Source organism: Lontra canadensis, unplaced genomic scaffold, assembly GCF_010015895.1.
Source record: "Lontra canadensis isolate GAN:19392208 unplaced genomic scaffold, GSC_riverotter_1.0 scaffold248, whole genome shotgun sequence".
NCBI lineage: Eukaryota > Metazoa > Chordata > Mammalia > Carnivora > Mustelidae > Lontra > Lontra canadensis.
Genome location: NW_022631242.1, coordinates 352798 through 380388, shown reverse-complemented (window position 1 = coordinate 380388; position 27591 = coordinate 352798). Strand labels below are relative to the sequence as shown.

At 42.9% G+C, this 27591-nt stretch overlaps 1 protein-coding gene across 1 annotated transcript; it reads right to left on the bottom strand.

Moving 5' to 3' along the window:
- Positions 1-6215: 6215 nt before the first annotated feature.
- LOC116862484 (RNA-binding protein 34-like) lies at positions 6216-25690 on the bottom strand. Its single transcript, XM_032849784.1, has 11 exons — positions 25614-25690; positions 25325-25496; positions 25012-25145; positions 21044-21275; positions 20040-20099; positions 19037-19080; positions 12958-13041; positions 12737-12800; positions 10896-10935; positions 10552-10670; positions 6216-6559 (listed from the first exon to the last, which is right to left on the bottom strand). Exons 1-11 carry the CDS (start codon positions 25664-25666, stop codon positions 6278-6280), a joined length of 1284 nt encoding a protein of 427 aa, XP_032705675.1. The 5' UTR covers positions 25667-25690; the 3' UTR covers positions 6216-6277.
- Between the last annotated feature and the right edge of the window lie 1901 nt (positions 25691-27591).

Here is a 27591-nt window from a genome sequence, read left to right as displayed (position 1 = left end):
CAGCGACACCGCGCACTGGCGGACCTGGTTTCGAGCACAAATCCGTAAACACGCGACTTTCGAGTGAGGAACACGGGTTTAAACAGGTGAACGGCTAAAAGAGCTCCTTCCCCCCCGACAAACGCACACCTAAATCCCGCACCAACCAGAGCGCGTTCACGACAGCGCGCGGCGGGGGAAGACACGACTGGAAGAACCGTCCTCCAAAATGGAGGGAACCCTGCGGGGCACCAGCGGCGGGAGCTGCAGCCAGAGCGCCGCCGCCTCACGGCCGGGTGGGCCGCGGCCGCCGGAGCCCCCCACAGCCCCACGGCCCCGCGAGTGGCAGCCGGGGGCAGGCGCGCGGAGGGGCGGCGGCCGCTGGCGCCCGGGGCCGAGGGGACGCACTCACGTTCTCGAAGCCTGTTCTTGAAGTTGGGGTCACTCCGCCTCTTGCGGTCGAAGTAGATGCAGTACCCGATGAAGAGAGCCCCGCAGACGCCGGCGGCGATGGCGCTGTTCCGGCCCACCATCTTCCCACGGCCCAGAGGCAGGAGCGAGCGCGGCGGCGGCGGGGCCGGCGAAGAAGCTGTTGCCCGGGAAGCCGCGGACCACGCCGCTGCGACCGGACGCTCGCCGCGAGAGACGCGGAAAGGCCGAGCGCACGCACTTCCGGCGCCAGCCGCGCGAGGTCCTCCCGCACGTCCGTGGCTGTGCCCGAGCGGTGGAGTTCGCGCCGCTTCTGCGCCTGCGCAGGGGGTGTAGGCGGGGCCGCCCAGGCGCCTCCGGGTGGGGAGTGCGTTGGCGTCGCGCTGTGCGGGTAGTCTAGCACTTCCTCAGAACCCGCTGAGCGTGACGTAGCGAAGGTGGCGCGTGACCGTCGTGCACAGACTCGGAAGACTTGCTCACGGACGTCCTTGCTTGTGTCGCACAAAGATGGCAGGGGCCGACGACACGTGCTTCCTCCTCTTGTGTAATGGAGGCAGCCTGTGGCTCCACGAACTGAACGGAATCTGCTTTTCAGGTTCATTCACAGTTAGCTGTGCGGCGGCAACGTAATCCGGCGACTCGCTGCCAGAGAGGATTACAATATAGTTTCCTGAGGGGCGGGAGGAAACTGAGCTGCGCGATTCCTGGAGAAGTAACGGATAAGAGAAATTGAAAACATGAGCTGTCTTACTGTCGCTGGAAACGTGCAGGGTGGTTTGAATGTAAAGGACAGGGGCACGTGGGTGGCTCAGTCGGCTAAGGGCGTCCGCCTTCTGCTGAGGTCACGATCCCAGGGGACATGATCCCGGGGTCCTGGGACGGAGACCAGCACGGGGCTCCCTACGCCGGGAGAAGTCTGCTTCTCCCTCGGCTTCTTCTCCCCCCTGCTTGTGCTTGCGCTCGCTCTGGGTGAAATAAAATCTTTTTAAACAGTAAGTAAATTAAAAAGACAAAACCTCGGTCAGAAAGCAGACGTAAAATAACTACAAACTGAGAGGAGTAAGAGAAGACACATACAAGGATGTGTAATAAAAGTGGCCGCCTGTCACCAGTCTTAGGGAGGGATCCTCTCTAACCCTTGGAGTGACAGCAATGGCTCTTACTCATGGTGAATCCCGCTTTGTGCTGAGTCGCCTCATGGGGGCTGGCGGGCCAGAAAGACCAACTGTGTGTTTAGAGGGTTGGGGCTTTTGATCCTCGTGATATCCCTGGAGAGGAAGGGGATTGGAGGGAAGGAGAGTGGGAGATGGAGTTGAATTTCATGGCCTGCATAATGAAACCCAAATAAAAACTCAGGACCCAGAAGCGGGTGCGTCTTCCAGGTTGGCAATACTCTGTGTAGTGTGCCAGGTGCCAGGAGGGTGAGGTGTTCTGACCACTGGGAGGGGACAACAGAAGCTTCAAGTGTGGGACACTCCCAGACCTCTCCCTATGCGTCTTTCCCTATGACTGGTTTGGTTTGTATTTTATTTTATTTTATTTTGCCATAGTAAAATTGTAATCCTAAGTGTAACATGTTCCTGGGGTACCTGACCGGATCAGTCAGAGGAACGTGCAACTGGATCTCCCAGTTGTGAGCTCCAGCCCCACACTGGGTATAGAGATTACTTAAAACTTAAAAAAATAAGTGTAGGGGCACCTGTGTGGCTCAGTCTGCCTTCAGCTCAGGTCATGATCTCAGGGTCCTGGGATCAAGCACAGTGTCAGGCTCCCTGCTCAGCAAGGGAGTCTGCTTCTCCCTCTCCCTCTGTCCTTCCTCCCCCCACCCCCCCACCAGACACACCACTGCTTGTGCTCTCTCAAATAAAATCTTTTTTAAAAAAAGTGTAACATGCTCCAGAATTGTCTTTATAAATTGTTGACCCTCAAGGAGTAGTGGGAACCCCCTAATTAGTAGCCAGCTGGTTAGAAAAGCCAGCTTTCTGACCTGGAAACACCCCTGCCCGCCTGGCGTCTGAAGGAAGTCTTGTAGGAGGCTGTGCTCTCTGTGCTCTTAACCTATGAAGTCTGGCCTAACTCTAGGTAGCTGGTGTCAGAAGTTATTGCAAGCGTACTTACAGAAACATTCAGAGGCCCTAACCTAGTCCAGGAGTCCCGGGAAGCCCTTCTGCTTGAGTCATGATGAACTTGAGACCCAATGGAAGACTGGAAATTGGACCAAAGGTATGTATGCTTTGCCTGGGGTGGAGGAGGGAGAAGTGTGAGGAGATGCATTATGTTCCAATGCAAAGAAAATAACTGAGATGTACACAGAATAACACAGAAAGCTTCTCCTTATTCAATGCAAATGTACATTCTCATTCTTCTTGTTCCAAAACATTGCCAGTGAACCTCAGCTGTTAGAAGTATACCCCCAAGCCTCGGGAACAAAAGAGACTTGTCCAAGGCCATACAGATGACATGAGGCCTAGCATTCCACTCTCTTGAAAACTTGAACAGACTACATTGCCATTAGATTAAGACTCCTAGGTGGCTCAGTTGGTTAAGTGTCTGCCTTTGGCTTGGGTCATGATCTCGGGATCCTGGAATGGAGCCCCGCATCAGGCTCCCCATTCAGTGAGGAGCCTGCTTCTCCCTCTGTGCCTCCCCCTGCTCATGCTCTCTCTCTCCCTCCTCTCCCTTCCAAATAAATAAATAAAATCTTAAAAAAAAAAAAAAAGATTGTGACTCCTGAATGAACAAATAACTATCCCTGCGTTGTGCACGGTAAACATGAGGTAAATATTCAGGTCACTCCTATGAGGTAAAATATACCAGGAACCACGCTTATAGAAAGCACAGTTGGAGCAAGACTTGTGCCTTGTTAGCCCTTAACGGCTCTACATTTTAAAACCCCTGTTGTACAACACGAGCACAGAATCCTGAAACAGAAACAGTATGGAATCCCCACACTTGTTTGTGAGTCAAATCATTAGTGAGTTGTAATACCCTTAGTGGATCATAACCAGTATTTTTTTTTTTTTTTAAGATTTTATTTATTTATTTGACAGACAGAGATCACAAGCAGGCAGAGAGGCAGGCAGAGAGAGAGAAGGAAGCAGGCTCCCCGATGCGGGGCTCGATCCCAGCACCCCGAGATCATGACCCGAGCTGAAAGCAGCGGCTTAACCCACTGAGCCACTCAGGCGCCCCACCAGTCTTTTTAATAAAATAGAATTTATAGTATCCAAACGCAGGGCATCTGGCTCTTGGTTTCAGCTCCGGTCACAATCTCAGGGTCCTGGGATCAAGCCCAGCATCAGGCTCCCCACTCGGTAGGGAGTCTGCTTGACATTCTCTCTCTCCCTCTGCCCCTCTCCCTGCTCATGCACTCACACGCAGTCTCAAATAAATCAATCTTAAAAAAATTATATTTTATATATATATATGTATATGTATATATATACATACATATACATATACATATATATATATGTATATATAAAACATGAAAGCAATCTGTGTAGTAAGGACCAGTACTGCCACATGCAACTTATGTCAGTTAAATATATCCATGTTTGTACTGGTTGCAAAGTAAAGTTAAAGCTACTACAGATCATAATCAAAAAGTATGAGAACACTGCTCTAGTCCATGTCCCTTACTTCACCAATCAAGATATTTAGATATCTTGATATTTACTTCACCAATCAAGATATTTAGCTACAGAGGCTGACAGGCTTGTCCAAGGTCTTGCACGCACAGCCACAGAGCTGGGTCAAGAACAAGATGCCCCTACGCTCCAGTCCAGGGCTCTTTACACAAAAACCTAGAGACCAAAGGAGCACTCTATGTTAAAGACTGAAATAACACAAATTTATATATACACTATAAATCATACACAACATAATGGACACTAATAAACACTGTAAGATACAAGAAAATTATATACCATATATGGTCTCCATCTACAGTGATAGACTATATAGGCAATGCATCTTTATGTAAGTTTAACTGGAAATACATGCAAAAATGCTCAAGATTATCAATTAGTATTTATTGAACCATATTTATGAAAAACTAGATTCTAAGCACCATAGGGGATGCCAAACAGGAAATATCCAGTCTCTGGATATAGGAAAATAGAGCTCTGATTTTTACAATTTACGGGTTGTTGTTTTTTTTTTTAAGATTTTATTTATTTACTTGACAGATGGCGATCACAGGTAGGCAGAGAGAGGGAGGGGAAGCAGGCTCCCCGCTGAGCAGAGTCCAATTCCAGGGCTCGTTCCCAGGACTCTGGGATCATGACCTGAGCCAAAGGCAGAGGCTTTAACCCACTGAGCCACCCCAGGCGCCCCTAGAATTTATGTTTTCAAGAACCATTAGGTTTTCCTGGTGCTGTGGCCAAAAGAAATATTTTTTTAGTAATCAGTAATAACTCACTGTCCCTCAATCCCCTTATTCACCTGATACACATATCATGGATTCTGCCTGCCTCGGAACAGCACCCCTGGATTTCTCCCACTCCTCCCACCTGGGCACAGATGCAGCTTGGTGAGATTTGTGAGATGGGCAGCAGCCACAGCATGAACTTGAGCCCCAGGGGAATGCACTGATACTCTCTCCCCTTGTTGAATTTTATACTTTGTGACTTAATTACCATATTTTATCAGAAAATACCCCTTAAATGGGATTTTTTTTTGAAGGACTGTTTCATTCTACTGTGTGATACTAATTTAAGAATCACAAGTTTTCCTGGGAAAATATTTTTTTGAATTAATAAACAAATAAAATTAGAAATCTGCTTGATAGTTTGCCAAGGACTTCAGTAACAACTTTAATTACTGGTTAAAAAGTCAAAGCAACTGGGGTGCCTGGGTGGCTCAGTGGGTTAAAGTCTCTGTCTTCAGCTCAGGTCATGATCTCAGGGTCCTGGGATCGAGTCCTGCATCGGGCTCTCTGCTCAGCAGGGAGCCTGCTTCCCTCTTTCTCTCTCTGCCTGCCTCTCTGCCTACTTGTGATCTCTGTCAAATAAATAAAATCTTAAAAAAAAAAAATCAAAGCAACATTTCATATAATATTCTTGGGTTGGTTTATTAACGAGGTTGCTGAAAGAAAATAAAAACCCAGAAGTCCACTTTTCACAAGTTCAAGAGAATGGGGTTAAAAATTAGTAGCTATTATATAACAGCCCTTAAAACCCTTTCTTCTTAGGGACTGGGATTTGTATTTGATCAGTATTTCGACTCTGTCTAGGTCCAGTCAGTATTAAGGTGTGTGTGTATGTGTAGGTATATTATATATACATATACACATATGTATATGTATATATATGTATATGTATATGTATATGTATATGTATATATAAATTTGCTCACTTTAGTCTCATCCCAAATAATTCTCAAAATAACCATCTGAAATGTTAATTACACATTTCTAACTTAAACTAATATATAACCACTAACTTACACTAGTACATAACCACTAAAATTCTAAGTGTTTACCCTAAGTCTAAAATCTTTAAAACTATACATATATCAGAAAGCAACAGATGTAATAAGGACCAGTACGGTCATGTGCAACTTTCGTGTCAGTTAAATATATCCGTGTTTGTATTGGTCACAAAGTAAAGTTAAAGCTACTACAACAGATCATAATCAGAAGTATGAGAACACTGCTCTAGTCCATCAGCAGAAACACATAATCATTGGTGACTAATCTGCCTACATTTTAAAACAAAGGCTTCAAAGGTGTTATTACGATGTGAACAGACTGAACAGGTTTCCACGTTTCACACGCACCATCCATAAAAAACTCTGAAACTCAATTCATGGGTTTACCACATATTTATTACCAGTACTCAGTGGGAACAAAATAATCTTCAGGTGGTTACTTCTGTTTTTTCTGTTTCTTAGCTTGTCCACTTTTCTTTTGTCCTTTCTTTTTCTTCTTAATAAGAACAGCTTTTTCTCCAATAAACAAACTTTTAGAAGGTCCGACATTTTTTGAAGCAAAATTAAGTCCCTGCTTATTAGGTTTACTGACATTCTTCAAGCCGGGATTTGAATTTGATTTTAATTTTTCTTTATTAACAGAGCGCATCACTCTGAGTTTTCTTCCCATCAATTCAGAATTATTTAATTTCAGAGCAAGATGAACAGCATCTGTATTCTGCAATAAAAATTAATATATTAATTTCCACCAGAAATTCCTCTGCAAAGGAACTACTAAAATTGTGACCTGAATGGATTAGAACAATTTTCCAGCTTGCCCATAGACTTCTATTTCCATCTCCACGAGAGCCAATCCCCTGGGTTACACCAGCTGTGCTTGAAGTGCTGTTTTCATCATGATCCTCAGGAGTCTTCCCCCAGGAAGCACTCAGATGCCTTGTCACAACCTGACAGGCTTCATCTTTCTCATTGTAAAAGGGAAGCTTTGGCCAATGACCTTGGTTACATGCAATCTTTTAAACCACTGAACCCTCCCCCCACCCACCCACAGGCTCTTTCTGCAGAAGCCCCACTGTGTTAGCTGACTTGAGAGAAGGGAACAGTCTCTGAGATGTTCAACTAGATGCCTTACAGCCCTCTGTTTAGATCTCAAATTCTATTACTCTTTTATTATACCATAAAACCACTAAATGCTAACAGTCCTGAATATTCATGAAATTTTTGTTAAGGACTTCACCACCTTATCAAGTAAGAGTAGACAGCAGAGAGACAGTAAGGTTACTCCAACACAGTCAAGACAGAAACAAAAGGCTATGCCCACCTCTGTCAAAAGCTCTCTGGTAATAAAACACAGCAAGAGTACTAAACATGGCCGCATCTCTTTGATGAGGGAGCAGAAGGCAAGCTGAGGGCAAAGCACAAGCGGACACCTAGCAACCCAACCCCCAGTATCCCCAGTAGGATGACTGTGAGATTCCTCAGGTGTTCTTGGTTGCCCTTAAACTAAGGGAACGCAACCCACGGAATGGGAGAAGATATTTGCAAATGACATCTCAGATAAAGGGCTGGTATCCAAAATCTATAAAGAACTTCTCAAACTCAACACCCAAAAACCAAATAATCCAGTCAAGAAATGGGTAGAAGACATGAACAGACACTTCTCCAAAGAAGATAAATGGCTAACAGACACATGAAAAAGTACTCAACATCACCAGTCATCAGGGAAATACAAATCAAAAGCATAATGAGATACCACCTCACACCAATTAGAATGGCAAAAATTAACAAGATAGGGAACAACAAATGTTGGCGAGGATGTGGAGAAAGGAGAACCCTCTTACACTGTTGGTGGGAATGTAAGCTGGTACAAGCCACTCTGGAAAACAGTATGGAGGTTCCACAAGAGGTTAAAAATAGAGCTACCCTATGATCCAGCAACTGCACTACTGGGTATTTACCCCAAAGATACAGATGTAGTGAAAAAAAAGGGACACATGCACCCCAATGTTCAGAGCAGCAATGTCCACAATAGCCAAACTGTGGAAGGAACCGAGATGCCCTTCAATAGATGAATGGATAAGGAAGATGTGGTTCATATATAAAATGGAATATTACACAGGCATCAGAAAGGATGAATATCCACCATTTGCATCAACATGGACAGAACTGAAGGGGGTTAAGTTGAGTGAAATAAGTCAAGCTTGGAAGGACAATTATCATATTTCACTCATAAGTGAAACATAAGGAATAGCATGGAGGACTACAGGGGAAGGGAGGGAAAACGGAATGGGAAGAAATCAGAGAGGGAGACAAACCATGAGAGCCTCTGGGCTCTGAGAAACAAAGTGAGGGTTACAGGGGGTGGGGTGGGGAATGGGGTAACAGGTCAATGGGCACATGTTGTGATGAGCACTGGGTGTTACACACAAATAATGAATCGTTGAACACTATATCAAAAACTAATGATGTACCATATGCTGGCTAACTGAACATAATAAAAAAAATAAAAAGAATAAAAACTAAGGGAAGGGGAAAACAAATGGTTAACTGAGATCATAGGATGTGAGTGTCCTTCGGTTTATAAGTGTCTTAATCATTCACAAAGAGAAAGCATCCTTATCAACAGCCTAAATTCCAGAGACCCATGGATTCAGTTTCCTGGAGCCCTAACATCACCCTCCCCTCCACAGTGATGTGGGAAACAGAGGCAGAAGGGAATGTAAATAAAATCAAATTTGTTTTTAACCTGTAGCCTACTGACAAATACTTGGACAGGCAGAAGATAACATTCCTCCAGGGAACTCTCAACTACATTAATGTTAATGCCTCACTAGAGGGAAAAATAAACTTCCTTAGCTTGATAACTGCCAGGCCCACAGGATCCTGGGAGTCTTCTTTACCATAATAAAGTCCTTTTGGACACCTCCCTTTGTCCTTTCCTCCCCTAACTCCCAAGTATTTAATCAGCTACCTCTCACACTTAAAATGCAGTCATTTCAGCCTTCCTGTCCCTTGCTTTCATAAAATCACCCTTCTGCGCCAAAGACATCTCAGGAATTCTTTCTTGGCTGTCAGCACTGCATCCCAACACCAACATTCCAAAAACTATGGGGCTCAGGCTTTTCATCTGGACTCCTAGCTTCAGAGCAAACTTGGTGAGTGCTTTCTCTTCTCTTCCTTTACTCTCATTTCAGGGGTTTTAAAGGAGTACTAACTGGAACACTTCCATGCTGATTGCTCAGGCAATCCTTTAGCCTGTGGCTACCTTACCAGGAAGAGAAAGCCCACCTTTTGGCTAGAAGTTAGTACCCTGGCAGAAACCTGATGCCTTCTCTTTATTCCTGTCCTTGTACAAAGTTGTCTGTCTTGGGCATGGGACAGCCACCCCAGTGACTAGCACGGCTGCCAATCTTAAGACCGGTGTGAGGTTTCCTCCTCATTGGTGTAAAGTGATCAGGTCCACATCTCTGGTCTAGCAGCTTCTGGCCAGGAGACCTCCACCAGGAGCCATAAGAAACTAGTACCCAACTGAATTAAAACCCAACTGGGGAGGTTTCCTAGAGAAGCTGGCTGTAAAGACTACATGTGTTGGAATGTCACTTAGATCATGATCGATGTCAGTCTTTCCTGGTCTGTCACTGTCCTCTACTAACTACTTAAATCATAAAATTGGATAATTTCCCCTTGTAAAATTGGTTTTCTAGTGTTTTCCGTGGGTCAGAAACAGCAGGTTCTTCATGGCCTTCACAGCAAGGCAAACTTGGTTCATAGACCAGGCCTAGGATGCATCTGGTCACGTTTTGTGACCGATAAGGCAGAATAGTGATCAATAGCGATTTTCATTTGAGGGACACCTCTGGTAGCTTTGACACCTGGAACCTCTGATACACCCTGTGCGGGCTGCCACCTGGGAGCCAGCTGAGGTAGGGGGAGGGTTTGCAAGTTGTCTGCGCTTTGTCTTCCGCTTGCCTTCTACTCCCTGATCATCTTGACCTAGTCGGTAATAGCCTGTTGGGAATCTAGCCTAAAGAAGTAATCAAAATCTGCCAGCAAATATTTGAAGAAAAAAACCAACCACTCCAATTTCATTATTACAGGGAAAAGGGAGAACGCTGCAAATTTCCAACATCAAGGAAAAGACAGTATAAATTATTTTACATCACTCGATGGAACGTACTCGCACAACAGAAAACAACACAAAGCAGGTTGCAAAATGTGCTATGTGTTCACAGATACAAGTTCAACTATATATAAGACACAGAACCTGAAAGGAAACGTATTAATGTGTGCTTGTAGAGGAAAGAAAAACTTAAGTGCCATCAGGTAGTATGTATATTCTAATAATAAAAGGCATGAAACATTGGGTAATAGCTAAACATAACCAACTTTGTATAAACACTAAAATTTCCTTCTACCTGCATGAACTGTCAATTCTTGGAAGGAATGTCCTTCCAAGACATTCCTTAATGTCTTAATGTCCAATAGTGAAAACATTATTTAATAACATTACTATGGAGAAAAAGGGAACTAGCAAGGCTTTTGGGGAGGTGCAACCATAGGAACAATTCTCTATTATGGCAGGTATGAGTTCAGGTTTCTGAAGATGGCATCTGAAGGTGATGGTGACCGTTATGTCTGAGTGATGAAAGAGCAGTGACAGCCTGTCCAGCACATTTCAGAGGACAGTGACAATGCACTAGTCTCCCATACCTCAAAGAGCACATAGCCGAACCCTCTGCCGACTCCAGTAACTCGGTCTCTCACAATCCTCACTGCTACAATACTCCCACAATCCAGAAAGTGTTGCTCAACTGCAGATTCTTCAATTTCTAAAAACAAATTCAACGAAAGTGCAAGTAAGGACAGGATCGCCTTAGAAAAAGCTGGAGATGCTAAATAATATAGCAAGTTAATATAATATAGTTAAAAGAGCAAGCCCCATGAAAATCAGTCAAGTTAACATTCTACGCTTTTTCAAGATAGTCTTAAAACATTAAGTCTACTCTATTATTTTAATGATAAATGGGTACTTTTATTGGTTTAAACAAACTTACTGTATGGGAGATTCCCCACAAACACTGATCTCTTGTCTCTCTGAAACATAAAGAGGGTTGATAAAAATCACTGAAGCAGAAAATGGAAGTCATCCTAAAGTTCACTTTTTTTTTTTAAAGATTTTATTTATTTATTTGACAGACAGAGACCACAAGTAGGCAGAGAGGTAGGAGAAGGAGGGAGGAGAAGAGAGGGAGAAGCAGGCTCCCTGCTGAGCAGAGAGCCCGATGCGGGGCTCGATCCCAGGACCCTGGGATCATGACCTGAGCCGAAGGCAGAGGCTTTAACCCACTGAGCCACCCAGGCGCCCCCAAAAATTCACTCTTGCTCTCACCCCATATCTGACTGGTCTCCATCTCCTGATTTAACCACACACCAGTCCCATTTGATTGTTTCTTCCATCTTCCTGCCCGAAAGCGAGCGAGCATCGGAGGAAGGAGCTTTCTGTTCACACTTTGCACTGACACATGGTAGTGCTCACGAAGGGCGTGCTAGACTGGCCAGCTCTCTCCGTGCTGGGCCAGACAGCAAGTATGTTGGGCTTTGCCAGCCATGTGGTCTCTGTTGTAACTCTCCCCTCTGCCTGTCACAGCACATTAACACATAACCTGATGGGTACGGTTGTGTGCTAATAAGACTTTATTTAAATTAACACAGGCTGGGGCGCCTGGGTGCCTCAGTCGTTAAAGCGTCTGCCTTTAGCTCAGGTCATGATCCCAAGATCCTGGGATCAAGCCCAGCATCAGCATCAGCATCAGCATGGAGCTCCCTGCTCAGCAGGAAGCCTGCTTCTCCCTCTCCCACCCCCCATGCTTGTGTTCCCTCTCTCTCTGTGTTTCTCTCCCTCTGTCAAACAAACAAATAAATAACACAGGCGACAGATGGATCTGGCTCTCAGGATGGGTCAAGGATCAAAGCCAGAGAGGTCTACCAGGCCTTGGTCATTTGTCAGCTAAGTCACTGACACCCAACTCTGATTCTGTGCTGAGCTCTTATAACGCAGCCTTCATTCACTGTGAGAGACCTTTGTAAATTGCAAATCTCCTGCATTTAAACCTGTGGGACTGCTCCCGGAGAAAATCCAGACTCCTCAGCATGGCGGGCCACAGTCCTCATGATCTGGCCCCTCCTATTTCTCTAGTAGCAACTCTTACTGCTGCTTCTCCTCACACTCTATTGCTAATAACTGTATCAAGCTCTTGCCATTCCTGAAGCAACTTAAGTTTCGGCCCCCACCACATCTACTGTTTAAAATTTCTTGGGCCTAGGTAACACTGACTCATCTTTCAAGTCTGACAGAGCTCCTGTTCTCCTGAAGCCTTCCTTTGTCCCTTCTTGCTGGCACCTCCCCAAGTCAAGCGTCCCATTCCTAAGCTGACAAAGCATCTTGTGTATTTATCATAAAACAGCCCATCTGTTTGTCTTCACCTCTAACTGAACTTCTAAAGGACTAAGACTATATATATGCATCAGCCCTGCATGCCTGACACCCGGTAGAGACTCAAAAACAGTTTAAGGAGCAGTTTAACTTTCTTGATCTCAGTACTTGAAATAGGGTGCTGGCCCTGATGGTCTCCAATCCCTTGCAGGCTACCTCTCTCTGATTACTTGATCTGGGGGTAGCGGGGCAGGGAGAACCGTGCTCTCAGAAGCTGTTGACTGAGGTCCCTGTGCCACTCTGGGCCCCAAGGCTGTGACCACACAGGGCAAAAGTGTTTCTTTCTCGGCTTCCCTCACACTCACCGCTGATTCCACTCCTCTCTTAGCAAAAGCTCAGAAGAAAGCATTTCTCCCTCTGAGACTCTAGTGAAGTTCTTTAAACAACTCCAGTACCACTTACAGATGAAGTCTCGGATGCAAGGTCAACTCTAATCCGAAATCCATCTGCGATTAGGGCACCATTTCTGCATTACAAATACGAAGGGGGAAGATGGCCGTTAAAAACGAGCACAACTACAAACTGTAATATTCACTCTAAAGTCAAACCAAAGAATAAAGCACGTGTGCTCAGACATACTCAAACACAATCATTCTGCTTAAATCTCAAAGAAGTGAAGTTACCTTTTCAATGCTTTTGTAGCAGCGCGCTCGTCCTTAAACACTACATAAGCATTAATATTTTTCTGATCAGGATGAATTTTACGTCTGCACAACAAAAAAAGACAGTATGAAATCTTTTAATCTCAAAGTCACTAAAACAATACGGCTTGTTTCCTACTCACTCTCAATCAACACATACGACAAGAATTCCAGGGGAAGTTTTATATCTTTTAATAAATCTTTGATAACAACTCAAAAAATAACACACAACTTTATACATGTCACCTGTGCCTTATTCGTCATTGATCACTGTGAGAGAGTGAGCAGGCCCCCGTGCCATGCTATAAAGCTAGGAATGAGAATCTCAGATGCAGCTCTGTACCTAACACACATGTAAACAGATGTGACAGCTAACTTGACCTGTCCTTTTTACAGCAAAACGGAAACTACACAAACGTGTACAGCTTAGAGAAATATTAAAGATCAATATCCTTGCGGCCATTGCCCACCCCAAAGCCTCTGTCTGTGCCTCCCCTCCTTCAAAGGTAACTACCACCCCAACTCTTACAGAAACCATTTCCTTGTGTGGCTACACAGTTTTACCATTCAAGTATGTATTCCTTTATTTTATTTTATTTTGTTTTGTTTTATTTTATTTATTTATTTTTAAAAGATTTTATTTATTTATTTGACAGAGAAAGAGATCACAAGTAGACAGAGAGGAAGGCAGAGAGAGAGGGGGAAGCAGAGTCCCTGCTGAGCAGTGAGCCCGATGCGGGGCTCGATCCCAGTACCCTGAGACCATGACCTGAGCCAAAGGCAGAGGCTTAACCACTGAGCCACCCAGGTGTCCCACTTCATTTTATTTTTTTATTTGAGAGAGAATGAGAGAGCAAGAGGAGCAGGGGGAGGGGCAGAAGGAGAGAGGCAGACTGCCCACTGAGTGGGGAGCCAAATGTGGGGCTCGATCCCAGGGCCCAGAGATCATGACCTGAGCCAAATCTGAGTCAGACACTCGACCAGCTGGGCCACCTAGGCGCCCCTATGGGGTTCTTCTTTTCTCTCTCTACCTTACTGTTCAACCTATCGAATTTTGCAGCCTGGATTTTGTTGAGTGCAAGCCCACAGTATAGTTCAACATGTACCTCTGTCCTCCCTATTTCCTGGCAAACTGGCAGTCAGATCCAGAGGTTTGATGGGACTCAGACTGGACCCCTTTGTCCAGACTGGAGGTAGTGCTATGTTCTTTCAACGGGAAGCACGCTGTGACTGATTTTTACTCTTCTGTAATGACAGCAGCTATAGCTGCTCCGTGCCTACACCCACTAATTCACTAGGTTTGCAGAAAGGTCACATAATTTAGATGTGAACAATCAGCAAAAAGGGCCTAGTAATGATCACTGATTCTCTCTGAAGCCATGGACCTACTGTCTTTGAAGTAGCAAAAATGCTAATAAACAAATGAGTACCATCAAAAAAGGTACTGGGAAACGTCAGGGCATTTCTCCTGGCATTCTGTAATAATATGCTACACTAAGAGTTTTATATTGATAAAACCAGCTACGGTTTACTGAATGCTTCATACCAGGCACCATGTTAGACATTTTATGTATTTCATTTAATCTCACATCTCTGACATGGGTGTTACTTTTCTGATATTATGGATAAGAAAGCTGAGACTCAGAGGAGTGCCATGATCACAAGGCAAGGAGTGGCCAACCTAGGACTTAAAACAAATCTAGCTGACTCAGAGAGTTCTTCCTTCAGTCCTGCAACACTGGTAACATCCTAATCAGTATGTCCTAGGGCAATCCTAGTGTAATGTTTGCATTCTCCCCAAATTTGTAATGTTGAAATCTATTTAATGCCCAATGTGATGGTAACAGAAGATGACGCCTTTGGGCGTTGCTGAGGTCATGGGGGTGGAGTTCTCATGAACAGGACAAGGGCTCTTAAAAAAGAGACCCCACAGAGCTCTTAGCCCCTTTTTTATCTTACAGCTTAACATTTTTATCTTACAGCACAAAATGTGAGGCACAGTGAGAAGGCACTGGCTAAGAGTCAGGAAGCTGACCCTCACCAGAATGCAACCATGCTGGCATCAGATTCTCTGACTTGCCAGCCTCTGAAACTGGGAGGAGGAAATTTCTTTTGTCTGTAAAGCCATTCAGTCTGTGCCATTTTGTTATCGCAGCCTCCACAGACTAGGACAAACCCCAAAACAACCTAAATGGAAAATGACTTTAAAACTCTTAATTGTACTGTTACTTCATGATAAAAGACCTTTTCTTGGCACAGGGAATGAAGAGGGCCAAGAATGCAATACTGCTCCTTTCTACGTGGCAAGAACATGTTTTGTATCAAGGCTGATGATTTAAAAACACTAATGACATTTAGAGTTCTACCTCTACGTAGAAGGTAGAAAGCCAGGAATAGCATCATTCCCACCCTAACAGTAAGAAGCCAGACATCCTATGACATTGTGACTTTTGTCGAAGTCATCAGAGCTGAAGACAAAGGGAAACCAAGCAGCTTGAAAGCTAAGCAAAGACAGGCCCATCAGAGGAGAGAGGAGGCAGCTCTGGCTCACAGGACAGGTGCCAGACAAGCCAACTGGATCGATTTCAGCTAGGATTTAATAAATTGCTAAAGCATAGTGTGGGCTGGGCCTGAAATGAATCTCTCGGATGCTGCCTACCCAGGGATGCACACCCACTAGCAGTCTCTGCTCACTGACCTCTGCTGGAGTCCCCGGGAATGACTTGAGGGCAGGCGAGAGCCCAAAACAACCACGGGGTGTGGGCTACAGAAGAGAAGAGCCAAGGCTCCCGTGGGAAGGGCACAAAGCCCCACCTCAATTCTCCCTGTGGAGAGGGCGAAGCTGCTGGGGCAGAGGCAGCAAACTCTGTTACCCCCAGAGTACCTACTGCAGGGCAAAGAGTGGGAAATGTTCTCGAGCACAAGACCCACCAAAGGCACAAGACAGTGGGGCTGCCACAGGAGGGAAGGCCAGCTGGGTGTGCACAGATACACAGACATGGTCTGCCTGCATTTGAGGCTGAATCAGGACAACAGAGAACCCCGCTACCCCCGACCAGACGACCCAAAAACCGCACTCTCTGCATTGGATCTTCAGTAAAATTTAAAACTTTTGCTCTTCAAAAGACACCCTTAAATAAGTTAACCACAGGCTGGGACAAAATATCCAAAACATATACACATCAGAAAAAGGTCTTACATCCACAATAAAGAGCTCTATACAAGTCAGGGCACCTGGGTGGTTCAGTCGGTTAAGTGTCTCGATTTCCCATCAGGTCATGATCTCAGGGTTGTGAGACTGAGCCCTGTACTGGGCTCCACACATGAAGCCTACTTAAGATTCTCTCTCCCTCTCCCCCTCCCCACTCTCTTAAAAAAAAAAAAAATTAAAAAAATTAAAAAGACAAGCTGCCAGAAAATGGGTAAAATTTTTGAACTGACACTTCTCCAAAGACTAGATACAAACAGCCAATAAGCCCAAGAAAAGACACTCAGTATCTTTAGTCATCAGCAAAACAGAAATTAAAACCACATGACAAACCTTCTGAATGGCTAAAATTCAATGACTGACAACAAGTGTTGCTGAGGATGTGAAGCAACTGGAGTTCTCACACAGCTGGAAGAATGCGAAACGATGCGACCACTTTGGATATTAATCTGGCAGCTTCTGAGAAAAGCGACATATACCTACCACAAGACCCAGCAATCCCACGCCTCCAGATACTTTAGGAAGAAAAATAATTTGTACACCAATGTTGTTAGAACCTTTATTCATGACAGCCCCAAACTGGAAATAACCTGAATATTCATCAAACTGGTCAGTGGATGAACACCTTTTGGCACAGCCACACCATGGAATACTACTGGGCAATTAAAAAGAAAAAAAAAAAAAGAACAAGCCACTGAACATCCAACAGTAGGAGCATATCTCCAAATCATCATGCTGAGCAAAAGAAGTAGGTAAGAGTACCTCCTGCATCATGAGTCCATTTACATAAAATTCTAGAAAATGCAAACTAACAACAGAGACAGGGAGGGGGTCAGTGGTTGCTTGGGGATGGGTGGGGGTGATGATACGCAGAGTGATGAAGTAGTCAGTATCTTGGGCGTGGCAATCACTTCATGAGCACATACATATGCTTAACCCACAGAATTATAGATTTCAAACATATGCAGTTTATTGAAGGTTAAGTTATATCTTAATGAAGTAGAAACACGCTAAAAGAATCGGCTATATGAAAAGCAAAGTATGTTTTACATGGCAAAAATCCTCCAAGCAAAAGAGCAACGGAAAATATTTCTTAATTCAAATCACTAAAGGCTAATTTCCTCAACATTCCACATCAGTGAGAAACAATTCAACAACAACAAAAATGGGCAAATGATAGTAATAATTTAGATAAAAGGACACACAAAAGACTCCTGAATATATGAAAAGATGCCTGCTCATAAGAGAAATGCAAATTACAAGTATCACTTTTCAACTATCATTGAAAAGCTCAAAAACATACATTTGTAAAGGTACAGAAATACACATAGGTTACCATCTCTGAGATAGCAGTCAAAATGACAAATGCAAATACCCTTTTGGCCAAACAATTCCAATACTAGAAGTTTATCCTAGAGATAATTCTCACATGTACAAAATCACATGCAAACAAGGTTATTCACTCAAGCATTATCTGTAATGGCCACAAGACCGGAAAAACACCTCAACACCCACGAGAGGAGAGTTTGTTGACACAAGTTATCATATACCTTACAGAATATAGAGTAGCTCTGAAAAATAGGGAAGCAATTTTTACACTGATAAACTGATCTTCAGTTTACAGTAAGTGGAGAAAAGGAAATGTGGAGTACACATACTGAATACCACTGTGTCAAAAGTTATGTGTGTGGGGAAGAACGTATATGTGTATCAACTTATAAATGCATAAAACGTCTCTAGGAGGTTATACAAAAAAGTAAAAATAACAGCTGCCTGAGGCAGGAAATTGGCATAGGGAAAAGGTCTAGGAGAGAAACTTTTCACTGCATGTGCTTTTTTATTTGTTTTTCAAAATAAGCTCTATACTCAGCATAGAATCCAACGCAGTACTTGCACTCACAAGCCTGAGATCAAGAGTTGGATCCTTAACTGAAAGGTTAAGGTGCCATGAAAGTCTATTATTTAGACTCTCATGGCATCATCAAAGTCTATTATTTAATACAACTATATCTATAGATGTAATCTGTATACTTATTAATATATCTATATCTAATACATACAACTCTGCTTGTAAAATTTACTATTTCATGTCCTTAGGAAAAAAACACCAACATTAGAGATTAATAGGAAACCCTGCACAGAACTGAAGGCAAATGAGAAATAAAGGTTGAATACTTTGAACTTACATGTTATAATTCAATTACATTTAAATTTTTAAGATTAATGAGAAATAAAGGAGTAGTAAGGAAACTTGAATGTCTTATCCTTGGCATCAGGTAGATAGGAGGGTAGGGGAAAATCCCCTGAGAATATGAGCCACAAGCCATACTACCAGCATGGTCCCCAAACCCTCAGAGAGCTTGAAGTGGTCTTGGGCTGGCAGTACCCATAGGTGACTGACAGACACAAACATTCTCTCTGGGAAAACCTGACCAACCAACAGCAACTATGGGGCATTCCTGATTTTCAGATGCACCCTGCTTCAAAATGTTAAGATATGGGAAAATGTGTGCCTTAGAACTGACAAAATACAGTATTTATGATTTACACTGGAATAGCTAGGCACAAAACTTTCTTATTCTCTTCCAAACACTATGCTCGATTAAATGTCCTTGAAATTTCTCATGGCACATTTTTCCAATAAGTTGTCTTATAATACTTTCTGTCACTCTACCATTTCTGTTAAGGCTTAAAGACAAACATCTGAAAAGTTTATATGCTATTACAAACATAAGAAAATGGTCCAGTACAATGTCTTACCCAAATATAAAAACCCATGAAAACATGATCTCAACTTTTAACCAAAATTTAAGAGAGTTTAAAACTACTCCCTTTTTGTAATTATAAACTTACTTTATTGCTGCCAACTTTTTGGACAAAGTTCCCTCCGCTGGAATCTTTTAAAAGAGAAAAAAAAAGAGTATTAAGGAAAATTCATTATTTGAAATATTACTTCAAATTAATATTTTAATTCATTGAATTCTAAATATCTTATTCTGATGTGATGTGATTAAAAACATTCAAGGGAAATACTGCATCCTCTCCTAACGTTATATGAACGAGACCTGGTGGCTTAAGACAAAATCTTCCAGTGATATAGGACCATATTCAGTTTTCATAGCCATTAACCCTCCATCTAGATGGAAGTAAACATAATGTGCCCTGACTATGTCAGATGATTCAAGGAGTCTCTGGTCATGAGGGAGCACTGAAGTTGAAAATGCGTATGAAAAATATAAGGAAAACATTTATAAAATAAGTTGGAAAAAGGCAACATTTCTAAATTAATATTTTATGGTAAATTCTACAGGATTTTAAATATACTGAACTAAATTGGTAAATAATGTAAAGACATACTATTTCATCCATATGCTAAGAGTTGATATATGCTATATGCCAGCTGGCAAAACAAAACAAACAAAAAAACACCACCAACAACATGGTATCTTTAATTGGCCAAATAGGGGAAACCCCCTTTACATTCAAGCTCACTTATCTTCAGACATACACAGCATTCCTTTAGTACTACCTAACAGTGAAGGAAAAACCTGACCAGGGTTTTTCCCTGACAACTTTATGGAAGAGATGGAAATTCAAGTCAGTGATGTTCTGGAAACAAAAGTCAAATATCCACCCTCCAACAACGGTATCATTTCACTATGTGAACTCATTAAATTATGACAAGTCCAAGTGTCAATACTATATACTAAGAACACCACTTCTCTTGGGCTAGATTTGAACCTATTGATTCAAAAGGCTGTGTTTCTCCATCTCACTAATACCAACATGTTAATAAGTCTGACTTAAATGCAATACATTTTAAGATTTGCAACTTCAAGGTGGGGAGAACACATACCAGAGAACGAAATCGTACAGATTCTATTTGTCCATATTCTCTGAAAAATGACTTCAGCTTCTAAAACAAAAAAGTATACATATACTTTAGTTTACTTTCAGAACATCAAATAAGTGTTATAAAAAGGATTAAGTAATCTGATAATTATCTTATCTGATAATCTTTTACTGTCAGGTTTTATTTTAAGAATATTTCAAGAATAAATGACTATTCAGTTGGAAGACAAAAAAATTCTTCTGAAATTTATACATATGCACATGTGTATACATATATATATTCATAAAAACACAACTCAAGTTCTTGTTACTACCCATAAGGTACACAACACTTTTTTGTTTTTTTAAAGATTTTATTTATTTATTTGACAGATAGAGATCACAAGTAGACGGAGAGGCAGGCAGATAGAGAGAGAGAGAGGGAAACAGGCTCCCTGCTGAGCAGAGAGCCCGATGTGGGACTCGATCCCAGGACCCTGAGATCATGACCTGAGCCGAAGGCAGCGGCTTAACCCACTGAGCCACCCAGGCTCCCGGTACACAACACTTTTGTTCTTCAATCTTTACCACATATAAACTATAAAAGTAAAAGGGTTTATTTTTGATTTAGTGAACCCCACACAATGGAAGAAACTTAGGATGTATTCATTCATTTACACAACATTCATTGAACCTCTTGCTATGCACTAGGCACCATTTCAGGTTTATATTCTAGTTACATGTAACAGAAGAGACAGCTGGAAGAAAGAAAAAACTGGGATAGAAGGCCACCACAACACATCAAGTAAGATTTACAAAAGATTGAATCAGAGCAGTGACTATGAAAATGGAAAGGAAAGGGTGTATTGGAATCAATCCATACAATGATGAATGTAGTCATTTTAATGAAGTTAAATGTTAGTAATTATTAATTATGCACTTATTCAATAAAGGAAGAGTATCAGTAAAGAGTAAACAAAGTTTGATTAATGTCTCTGAATCTTTACAACATGCAGGTTACACACTTACCTTCTTGTTACACGTGACAGGCAAATTCCCAACAAACACAGTTCTCTCATTCTTTAATCTCTCCTCCTCTTGGTTAATTTCAATTTTCTTCCTTTGATTTACAACTGTGTGATCTACATCATCAAGTACTTTTTTATCTGCTACTTTAATACCAGATTGAGAATTACTCTTTTTTTGTTCCTGTTTTTGATGAATTTCTTCTTCTAAATCAGCACTTGCTAGAGCATTTTCCCTTCACGAGGCAAAAAAAAAAAAAAGGGCAAAAAAAAGAAATAAGAGTCATTGACGTCAGGTGTAATATTTGACAAAGCACAAGAATCAGAAATATTTCCCAGGGCACCTGGGTGGCTCAGTGGGTTAGGGCCTCTGCCTTCAGCTCAGGTCATGATCTCAGGGTCCTGGGATGGAGCCCCGCATTGGGCTCTCTGCTCACCAGGGAGCCTGCTTCCCTTCCTCTCTCTCTGCCTGCCTCTCTGCCTACTTGTGATCTCTGTCAAATAAATAAATAAAATCTTAAAAAAAAAATTAAAAAAAAAAAAAGAAATTCCCACCTACTTCTGGCTTTCCCAAATATAAATGTATGATTCATAAATATATTTAAATTTAAAAAGCAGCATTATCAAAAAGTGACTGGTATCTTCAGAAAACTCAAGATTAGAAAAAAATGAAGCTCAATTTTTTTAAGATATGTTAAAACTGCCAGGTAACAGCAGAGCAACCAAACTTCATTTCAACAAAAGTTGGTTCATTTAAAGCTCTTGGAGATTTAGTTTATGCTCTATGAATGCCTAGTTTCATTCTTGGCTCTAGAACTCTAGGGGAACTGCTGCACTCCTGGTGGGGTCTATAAAGGTTAATATGGGCTGCAAAATACTTTATAAAAAGCAATCTGGTCAACTCACAACCTAGTCAAACCAGACTTCCTATTTATAATAGTTCTGTAATAGCTAAAGGACTACTTGTTAAAAGTACATTCTAAGATGGTGCATGTGGATAAGTGAGATCTGAGCGTCTCTCCTAACATAGAACAGGACCAGGATCTTCATTTTTTTTTTTTTCCTTAAAGATTTTATTTATTTATTTGACAGAGATTAGAAGTAGGCAGAGAAGCAGGCAGAGAGAGAGAGGAGGAAGCAGGCTCCCTGCCGAGCAGAGAGTCCAATGTGGGGCTTGATCCCAGGACCCAGGGATCATGACCTGAGCCAAAGGCAGAGGCTTTAACCCACTGAGCCACCCAGGCACCCCCAGGATCTTCATTTTTTTAAGTTTGTTTTAGTAATCACTACACCCAGCATAGAGCTCAAACTCACGACCCCCTGAAATCAACAGTCACATGCTCTTCCAACCAAGCCAGCCAGGTGTCCCTGGGGGCTAAACTGGATAAGTGAGATCAGTAAGGAGACAGTTGTAATTGAATGTATCTGAGAAGACAGCAGACCAACTAGAGAAAGGAAGAGATTTAAATTAAAAGCATCATCAGGACTTAGCAGCTGATTAGATGTGTAGGGAAGAGAGAGTATAAGATGACTCCCAAGTCACTAGCTTTGGCAACTGAAAAGCTGGTGGTACCACTCGTGGAGAGAACAGGTCTGATGAAGCATTCTGACCTTGAGGTGCAGCTGACTCTTGAACAATTTGTGTCTGAATTCCACTTACAAGTGCCTTTTTTTCTAATAAATACAGTACAGTTCTATAAATGTATTTTCTCTTCCTTAGGAGTTTCTCATTAACACTTTTTCTCTAGTTTATTTTTTTCAAGATTTTATTTATTTATTTGACAGAGAGAAATCATAAGTAGTCAGACAGGCAGGCAGAGAGAGAGAGAAGGAAGGAGGTTCCCTGCTGAGCAGAGAGCCCGATGTGGTACTCGATCCCAGGACCCTGAGATCATGCCCTGAGCGGAAGGCAGAGGCTTAACCCACTGAGCCACCCTGGTGCCCTTTAGTTTACTTTATTATAAGAATATATACTATATATAACATAAAATACTTGTTTAACAACTGTTTATAGTACTGGTAAGGCTTCTAGTCAACAGTAGGCTCTTAGCAGTTAAGTTCTGGGGGAATCAGAGTTCTATGTGGATTTTTTACTGTGTGGAGGTCGGTGCCCCTAACCATTCCACTGTGCAAAGATCAACTGTATATAGAGGAAGATACAGGTGCAAATCCAACAGGCAAACAGATCAGGAGAGAAGTGAGAACGATGCAGCCATGGGAATAAAAGAGATTGCTCAGAATGAATGGTAGAGAGAGAAAAAGCCAGAGCAGGTGACCAAATGGAATCCTGAGGAAAATCAACACTTACAGGGCAGTCAAAAGAAAAGGTACCCACAATAACACTGAGAAGGAATGGACAAAAAAAGAGAATCAGAAGAGATTGCTATCAAAAAATCTAACAGCTGCAGAAAGAAAAGCAGCCATGTGAAATGCAAGCGAGGACTCGAGACAAAGGGTTACTGTCTATTAAATATGGCAACTAGGTCAGGATGGCTCCACGGAGCACTGTTTCAGAAGTCTGATCAGATCATAGAAAAACAAACACAAGATGGGATCGGGAGGGAGACAAACCATAAGAGACTCTTAATGTCACAAAACAAACTGGGGGTGACTGGGGAGAGGAGGTAGGGAGAGGATGGTGGGGTTATGGACATTGGGGAGGGTATGTGATATGGTGTGTGCTGTGAAGTGTGTAAGCCTGGCGATTCACAGACCTGTACCCCTGGGGCTAATAATACATTATAGGTTTATAAAAAAATTTAAAAATAAAAATAAACCACAACAAGCAAACAATCAGACTACAAGTTCATGGAAGATAAAACAGATCCAGAAAAGGAAGAGAACACAAGTATCACATTTTTCTGAAAGCTTGACTATGAAGAGAAAGACCGAGGGAATTATAGGTAGCAAACGGGGAAGCAGGACTATAGACAGGATTTGGTTTTGTTGGATTTCTCTTTTTAGGATGAGAATCTTGAGCACATTTGTATGGTAGACAGAGAAAAGACACAGGAAAAAGAAGAAAATGCATATACCTGATGGCACAATCCTTGAGGAGGCAGAAGAGGCCTGTGCTATTATACACATCACAGGTTACTGAATTAACCTTGGACAAAGAGGAAGACACCTTTCTCTAAGAGAAAGGGAAAGAAATTAAGGATGTGCATAAAAAGTAGTGGTTAGTAACTGTTAGCAATTAATAGCTCTCTGACTAGGTAACATCACTTGGGGAGAGAGAAACAAGAAATAAGGGGTTTGAAGAGAGTGGCTTCATGAGGAAAGTTACACGGGAATGTTGTGATGTTACTGCAATTTGGATCTTTTTTCTTTTAAAATTATTTTTATTAACATAGAATGTCTTATTTGCCCCAGGGGTACGGGTCTGTAAGTCATCAGGTTTACACACTTCACAGCACTCACCATAGCACATGCCCTCCCCAATGTCCATAACTTCACCACCCTCTCCCTACCTCCCTCCCCCAGACAACCCTCAATTTGTTTCCAGAGATTAAGAGTCTCTTATGGTTTGTCTCCTTCCCAATCCGATCTTGTTTCATTTCGCTATTTGGATCTTGATCAAATAAACTGTAAAGAAAACTTTTTTAAGCTAATGGCAGAAATCTGATCTCCGACTTAGTAAGTTTAAGAAAACAAAACTCACCTTCTTCACGGCTGAAATATTTACAGATTCAGATTACAGATCTCAGATTTGCTTCCACTTAGCGCGGGAGCGATGAACCGGGTAAAGATGAAACAAAACTGGCCAAGTGTGAGTAACAGCTGATGCTGGGTATATGAGGTCCCCCTCATCCTTTTAAAGTTTTGGAATGTACATGAAATTTCCCATAATAAAGCTTTTAAGTTTTGGTAAAAATGAGAACTATGAACTGAGGAAAAAATGAGTATCGCAAGTCCAAGAAGCCTAATTCCTCTACCGTCTAACTTAACGTCAACTAAGAGGATTGTACTAACCTGCTGGCCACCCTTTTGTCTGCGTCAGAAAGTTTCTTCTTCGCTTTCATGTTGTTTGAAAGTCCTTCCAATAGTGGTCTCTGAATTCGGGATGTTCTTTCTTCCTCATCCCGTTTCCTTTTTCCGGTGTTCTCCTTTCAAAATTGAAGTTACGTTTGACCCCTCATCTTTTTCAATCATTTAGGAGTCTTTCTAAATTAGCAGGTTTTCTTTCCCACTGGATGTCCAGCAAGGAAACGTGACTTCACACTAACCCCACCTGCCCCGCCCTCGAAGCCAAGCCCAGCGAGGCAGAGAGAACGCTGGGACTCACTTTAGGCACCGGCACATACACGGGCTGCAGCGGAGGTTCCGAGGAGCTGAAGAGGGACGCCAGCCGAGCGGCGCGGTCTCTGGGCCGCTGGCCCTGGAACAAGCTGCCGGAGACTTGTCCAACCACATAGTCTTCTGTCAGATTCCTGCCGACGCCACCGTCCGGGTGGTCCCTAGACACCGACGCCACAAGCTCAGCCGCGCGGCGCCGCGCGGCGCCCCACCGTTTCGCCCGCCCGAGCTCCCAAACGCCCACCTTCGCCCAGGCAGCCGTGCCACGCGCCACTCACCCTTCCACCGCACCTCCCTTTTTCCTCCGTTTATTCTTCCCTTCCATGGGCATGCTCACCCCAAGGCTTCCTGGACAGCAGCCTTCGCGCTCGCTAGCACTGCTGGCTCCCGGCCACTTCCGCTCCCGGGCCACGCCCCTTCCGCTCCAGGCCGCGTGGGAGCCGGAGACACCGGCCCGCTGGGGCAGGGCTTCCGGCACCGGGTTGGATCTCTTCAGGTCTGCGAGAAGGTCTCCTCGGAGTGAAGGAGTCTTCGGGAGTCCTGAGACCTGAAGTATAAATAACCACCAGCCAGGCGGGGTGTGGGGCTTCAGCTCAAGCGGACGGAACACACGGTCGAAACCCCCCGAGTCGCTGACGACGAGGGAGAAGGGTTTACCAAGAACGGCGGTTACAGGGATGTCGGCTACGGAACATTAACGATTGGTGAATCGGCGTCAGGCGTTCGTGGGTATTCTCTGCTTGGCTCTGGCAATTTTTTTGAAATTTGACACATTTCAAAGTTAAGTTTAAAGCAGTGGACGCCCCAGCCGTATCCTGCTCTGCCCTATTCTACCAGATCCTTGGCGCTCCGAACTCCTATTTTCTCAGCCTAACCTCCAGACTCCTCCCTCCAAACCGGCACATTATACCCTTTTTAATTTCTTGTTATTCCTTCACCCAAAATTATGTCTTTACTCATTTTCATCTGCAAAATCCTGTCCATTCTTCAAGGCCCAGCTGAGAGCTCACTTAGGAAAAGTTCTTAGCTATTTGCAATAGATTTTTTTCAACCCTTCATCAAACCCTCTCTAGATGTCTGGGAATGGGTGTCTTACTTATCCCATTTTTGTACCCCTATTTGCTGTACCTAGTCAACATAGGTAAACTGATTTTTAGGTAACAAAAGATAAATACTAGATTATAATTAGATAATTGAATCCAGAACTTTGGTGGTTAAATCGGATTGAATTTTGACTCTGAGTATAGACCTGCTTTCTGAAAGCTCTTAACAGAAGTCATTGAGAATGTAACTGACCTTACATAGACCACATCAGAAAAATGGTAAAAAAAAAAAAAAAATATTCATCTGCTTGGCCATGGTTTTGTTTTCTGAGTTTGAATTAGGTTTCCCCTAATTGTGACCTTGCAGTATTTCACAAAAGATGGGACAAATCGAATTGTCCCTATTTGCAATTCAAGTATCTCCCTCCATCTATCCTAAACAGTCCAACGAAGAAATTCTTTTTCCTTCAGAATGTCTCCCAATCCCATCCCTTCCCTACTCTCTCTAGCATTATTCCAGGAATCATCTTCTGTAGCACTGCAACCTCATCACATCTGGCCTTTCCTGACTCTTCCTCTCCATTCTTACCTACACATTCCACTTCCAGATGAATCTCCCTTGAACGTTACTTCAAGGTTTGCATCTCCTCTTTGTCACTCTCACATCTGTCGTCACAATTCCCATATGCTCATTCATCACCCACTTAAACACGTATGCACTGGTTTTCCCTGACCATCCAGTTTAGCGCATATTTTATTAGGCCTTACATATAGTACTTCCACAACTAAACCATGAAAGTATTCCTCCAGGGTATCACATCTAATACACACAAAACCTATCATGATGTTAGCCAAAAATCCCTGAATAGTAGGTTAAAATTAAGAGAAAGGTGGAGAAATGGACCCAAAAAAAGGAATGAAAGGCAGCACACATTTCTAGAGGAAAATAATTAGTGAGGAATAAAGAAGCTGTGATTGGAGAGTTAAGAAATGATCCCCACTGCCATTCAGAACTGGTTTTTAAGTGTTTGGAGATCACTTAACTCCCTTTTAAGAGTTTAAAATATAAAGCCATTTCAGAGGAAAGAACACACAAGGGGTGCCTGGGTGGCCCAGTCTGTTATGTGACCAACTCTTCATTTCAGCTCAGGTCTTGATCTTGGGGTTGTGAGCTCAAGCCCTCCATCGGGCTCCACACTGGGCATGGAGCCTA

What these genes read in the sequence shown, in the direction of transcription:
- LOC116862484 (XM_032849784.1), bottom strand. Translation starts at nt 25,666, where the DNA reads ATGCCCATGGAAGGGAAGAATAAACGGAGGAAAAAGGGAGGTGCGGTG. An exon ending in GACAAAAGGGTGGCCAGCAG is followed by an intron (nt 21,276 to 25,011) that starts GTTAGTACAATC and finishes TGCCTCGTGAAG; the next exon opens with GGAAAATGCTCTAGCAAGTG. An exon ending in TTGCATCCGAGACTTCATCT is followed by an intron (nt 10,936 to 12,736) that starts GTAAGTGGTACT and finishes TTTATGTTTCAG; the next exon opens with AGAGACAAGAGATCAGTGTT.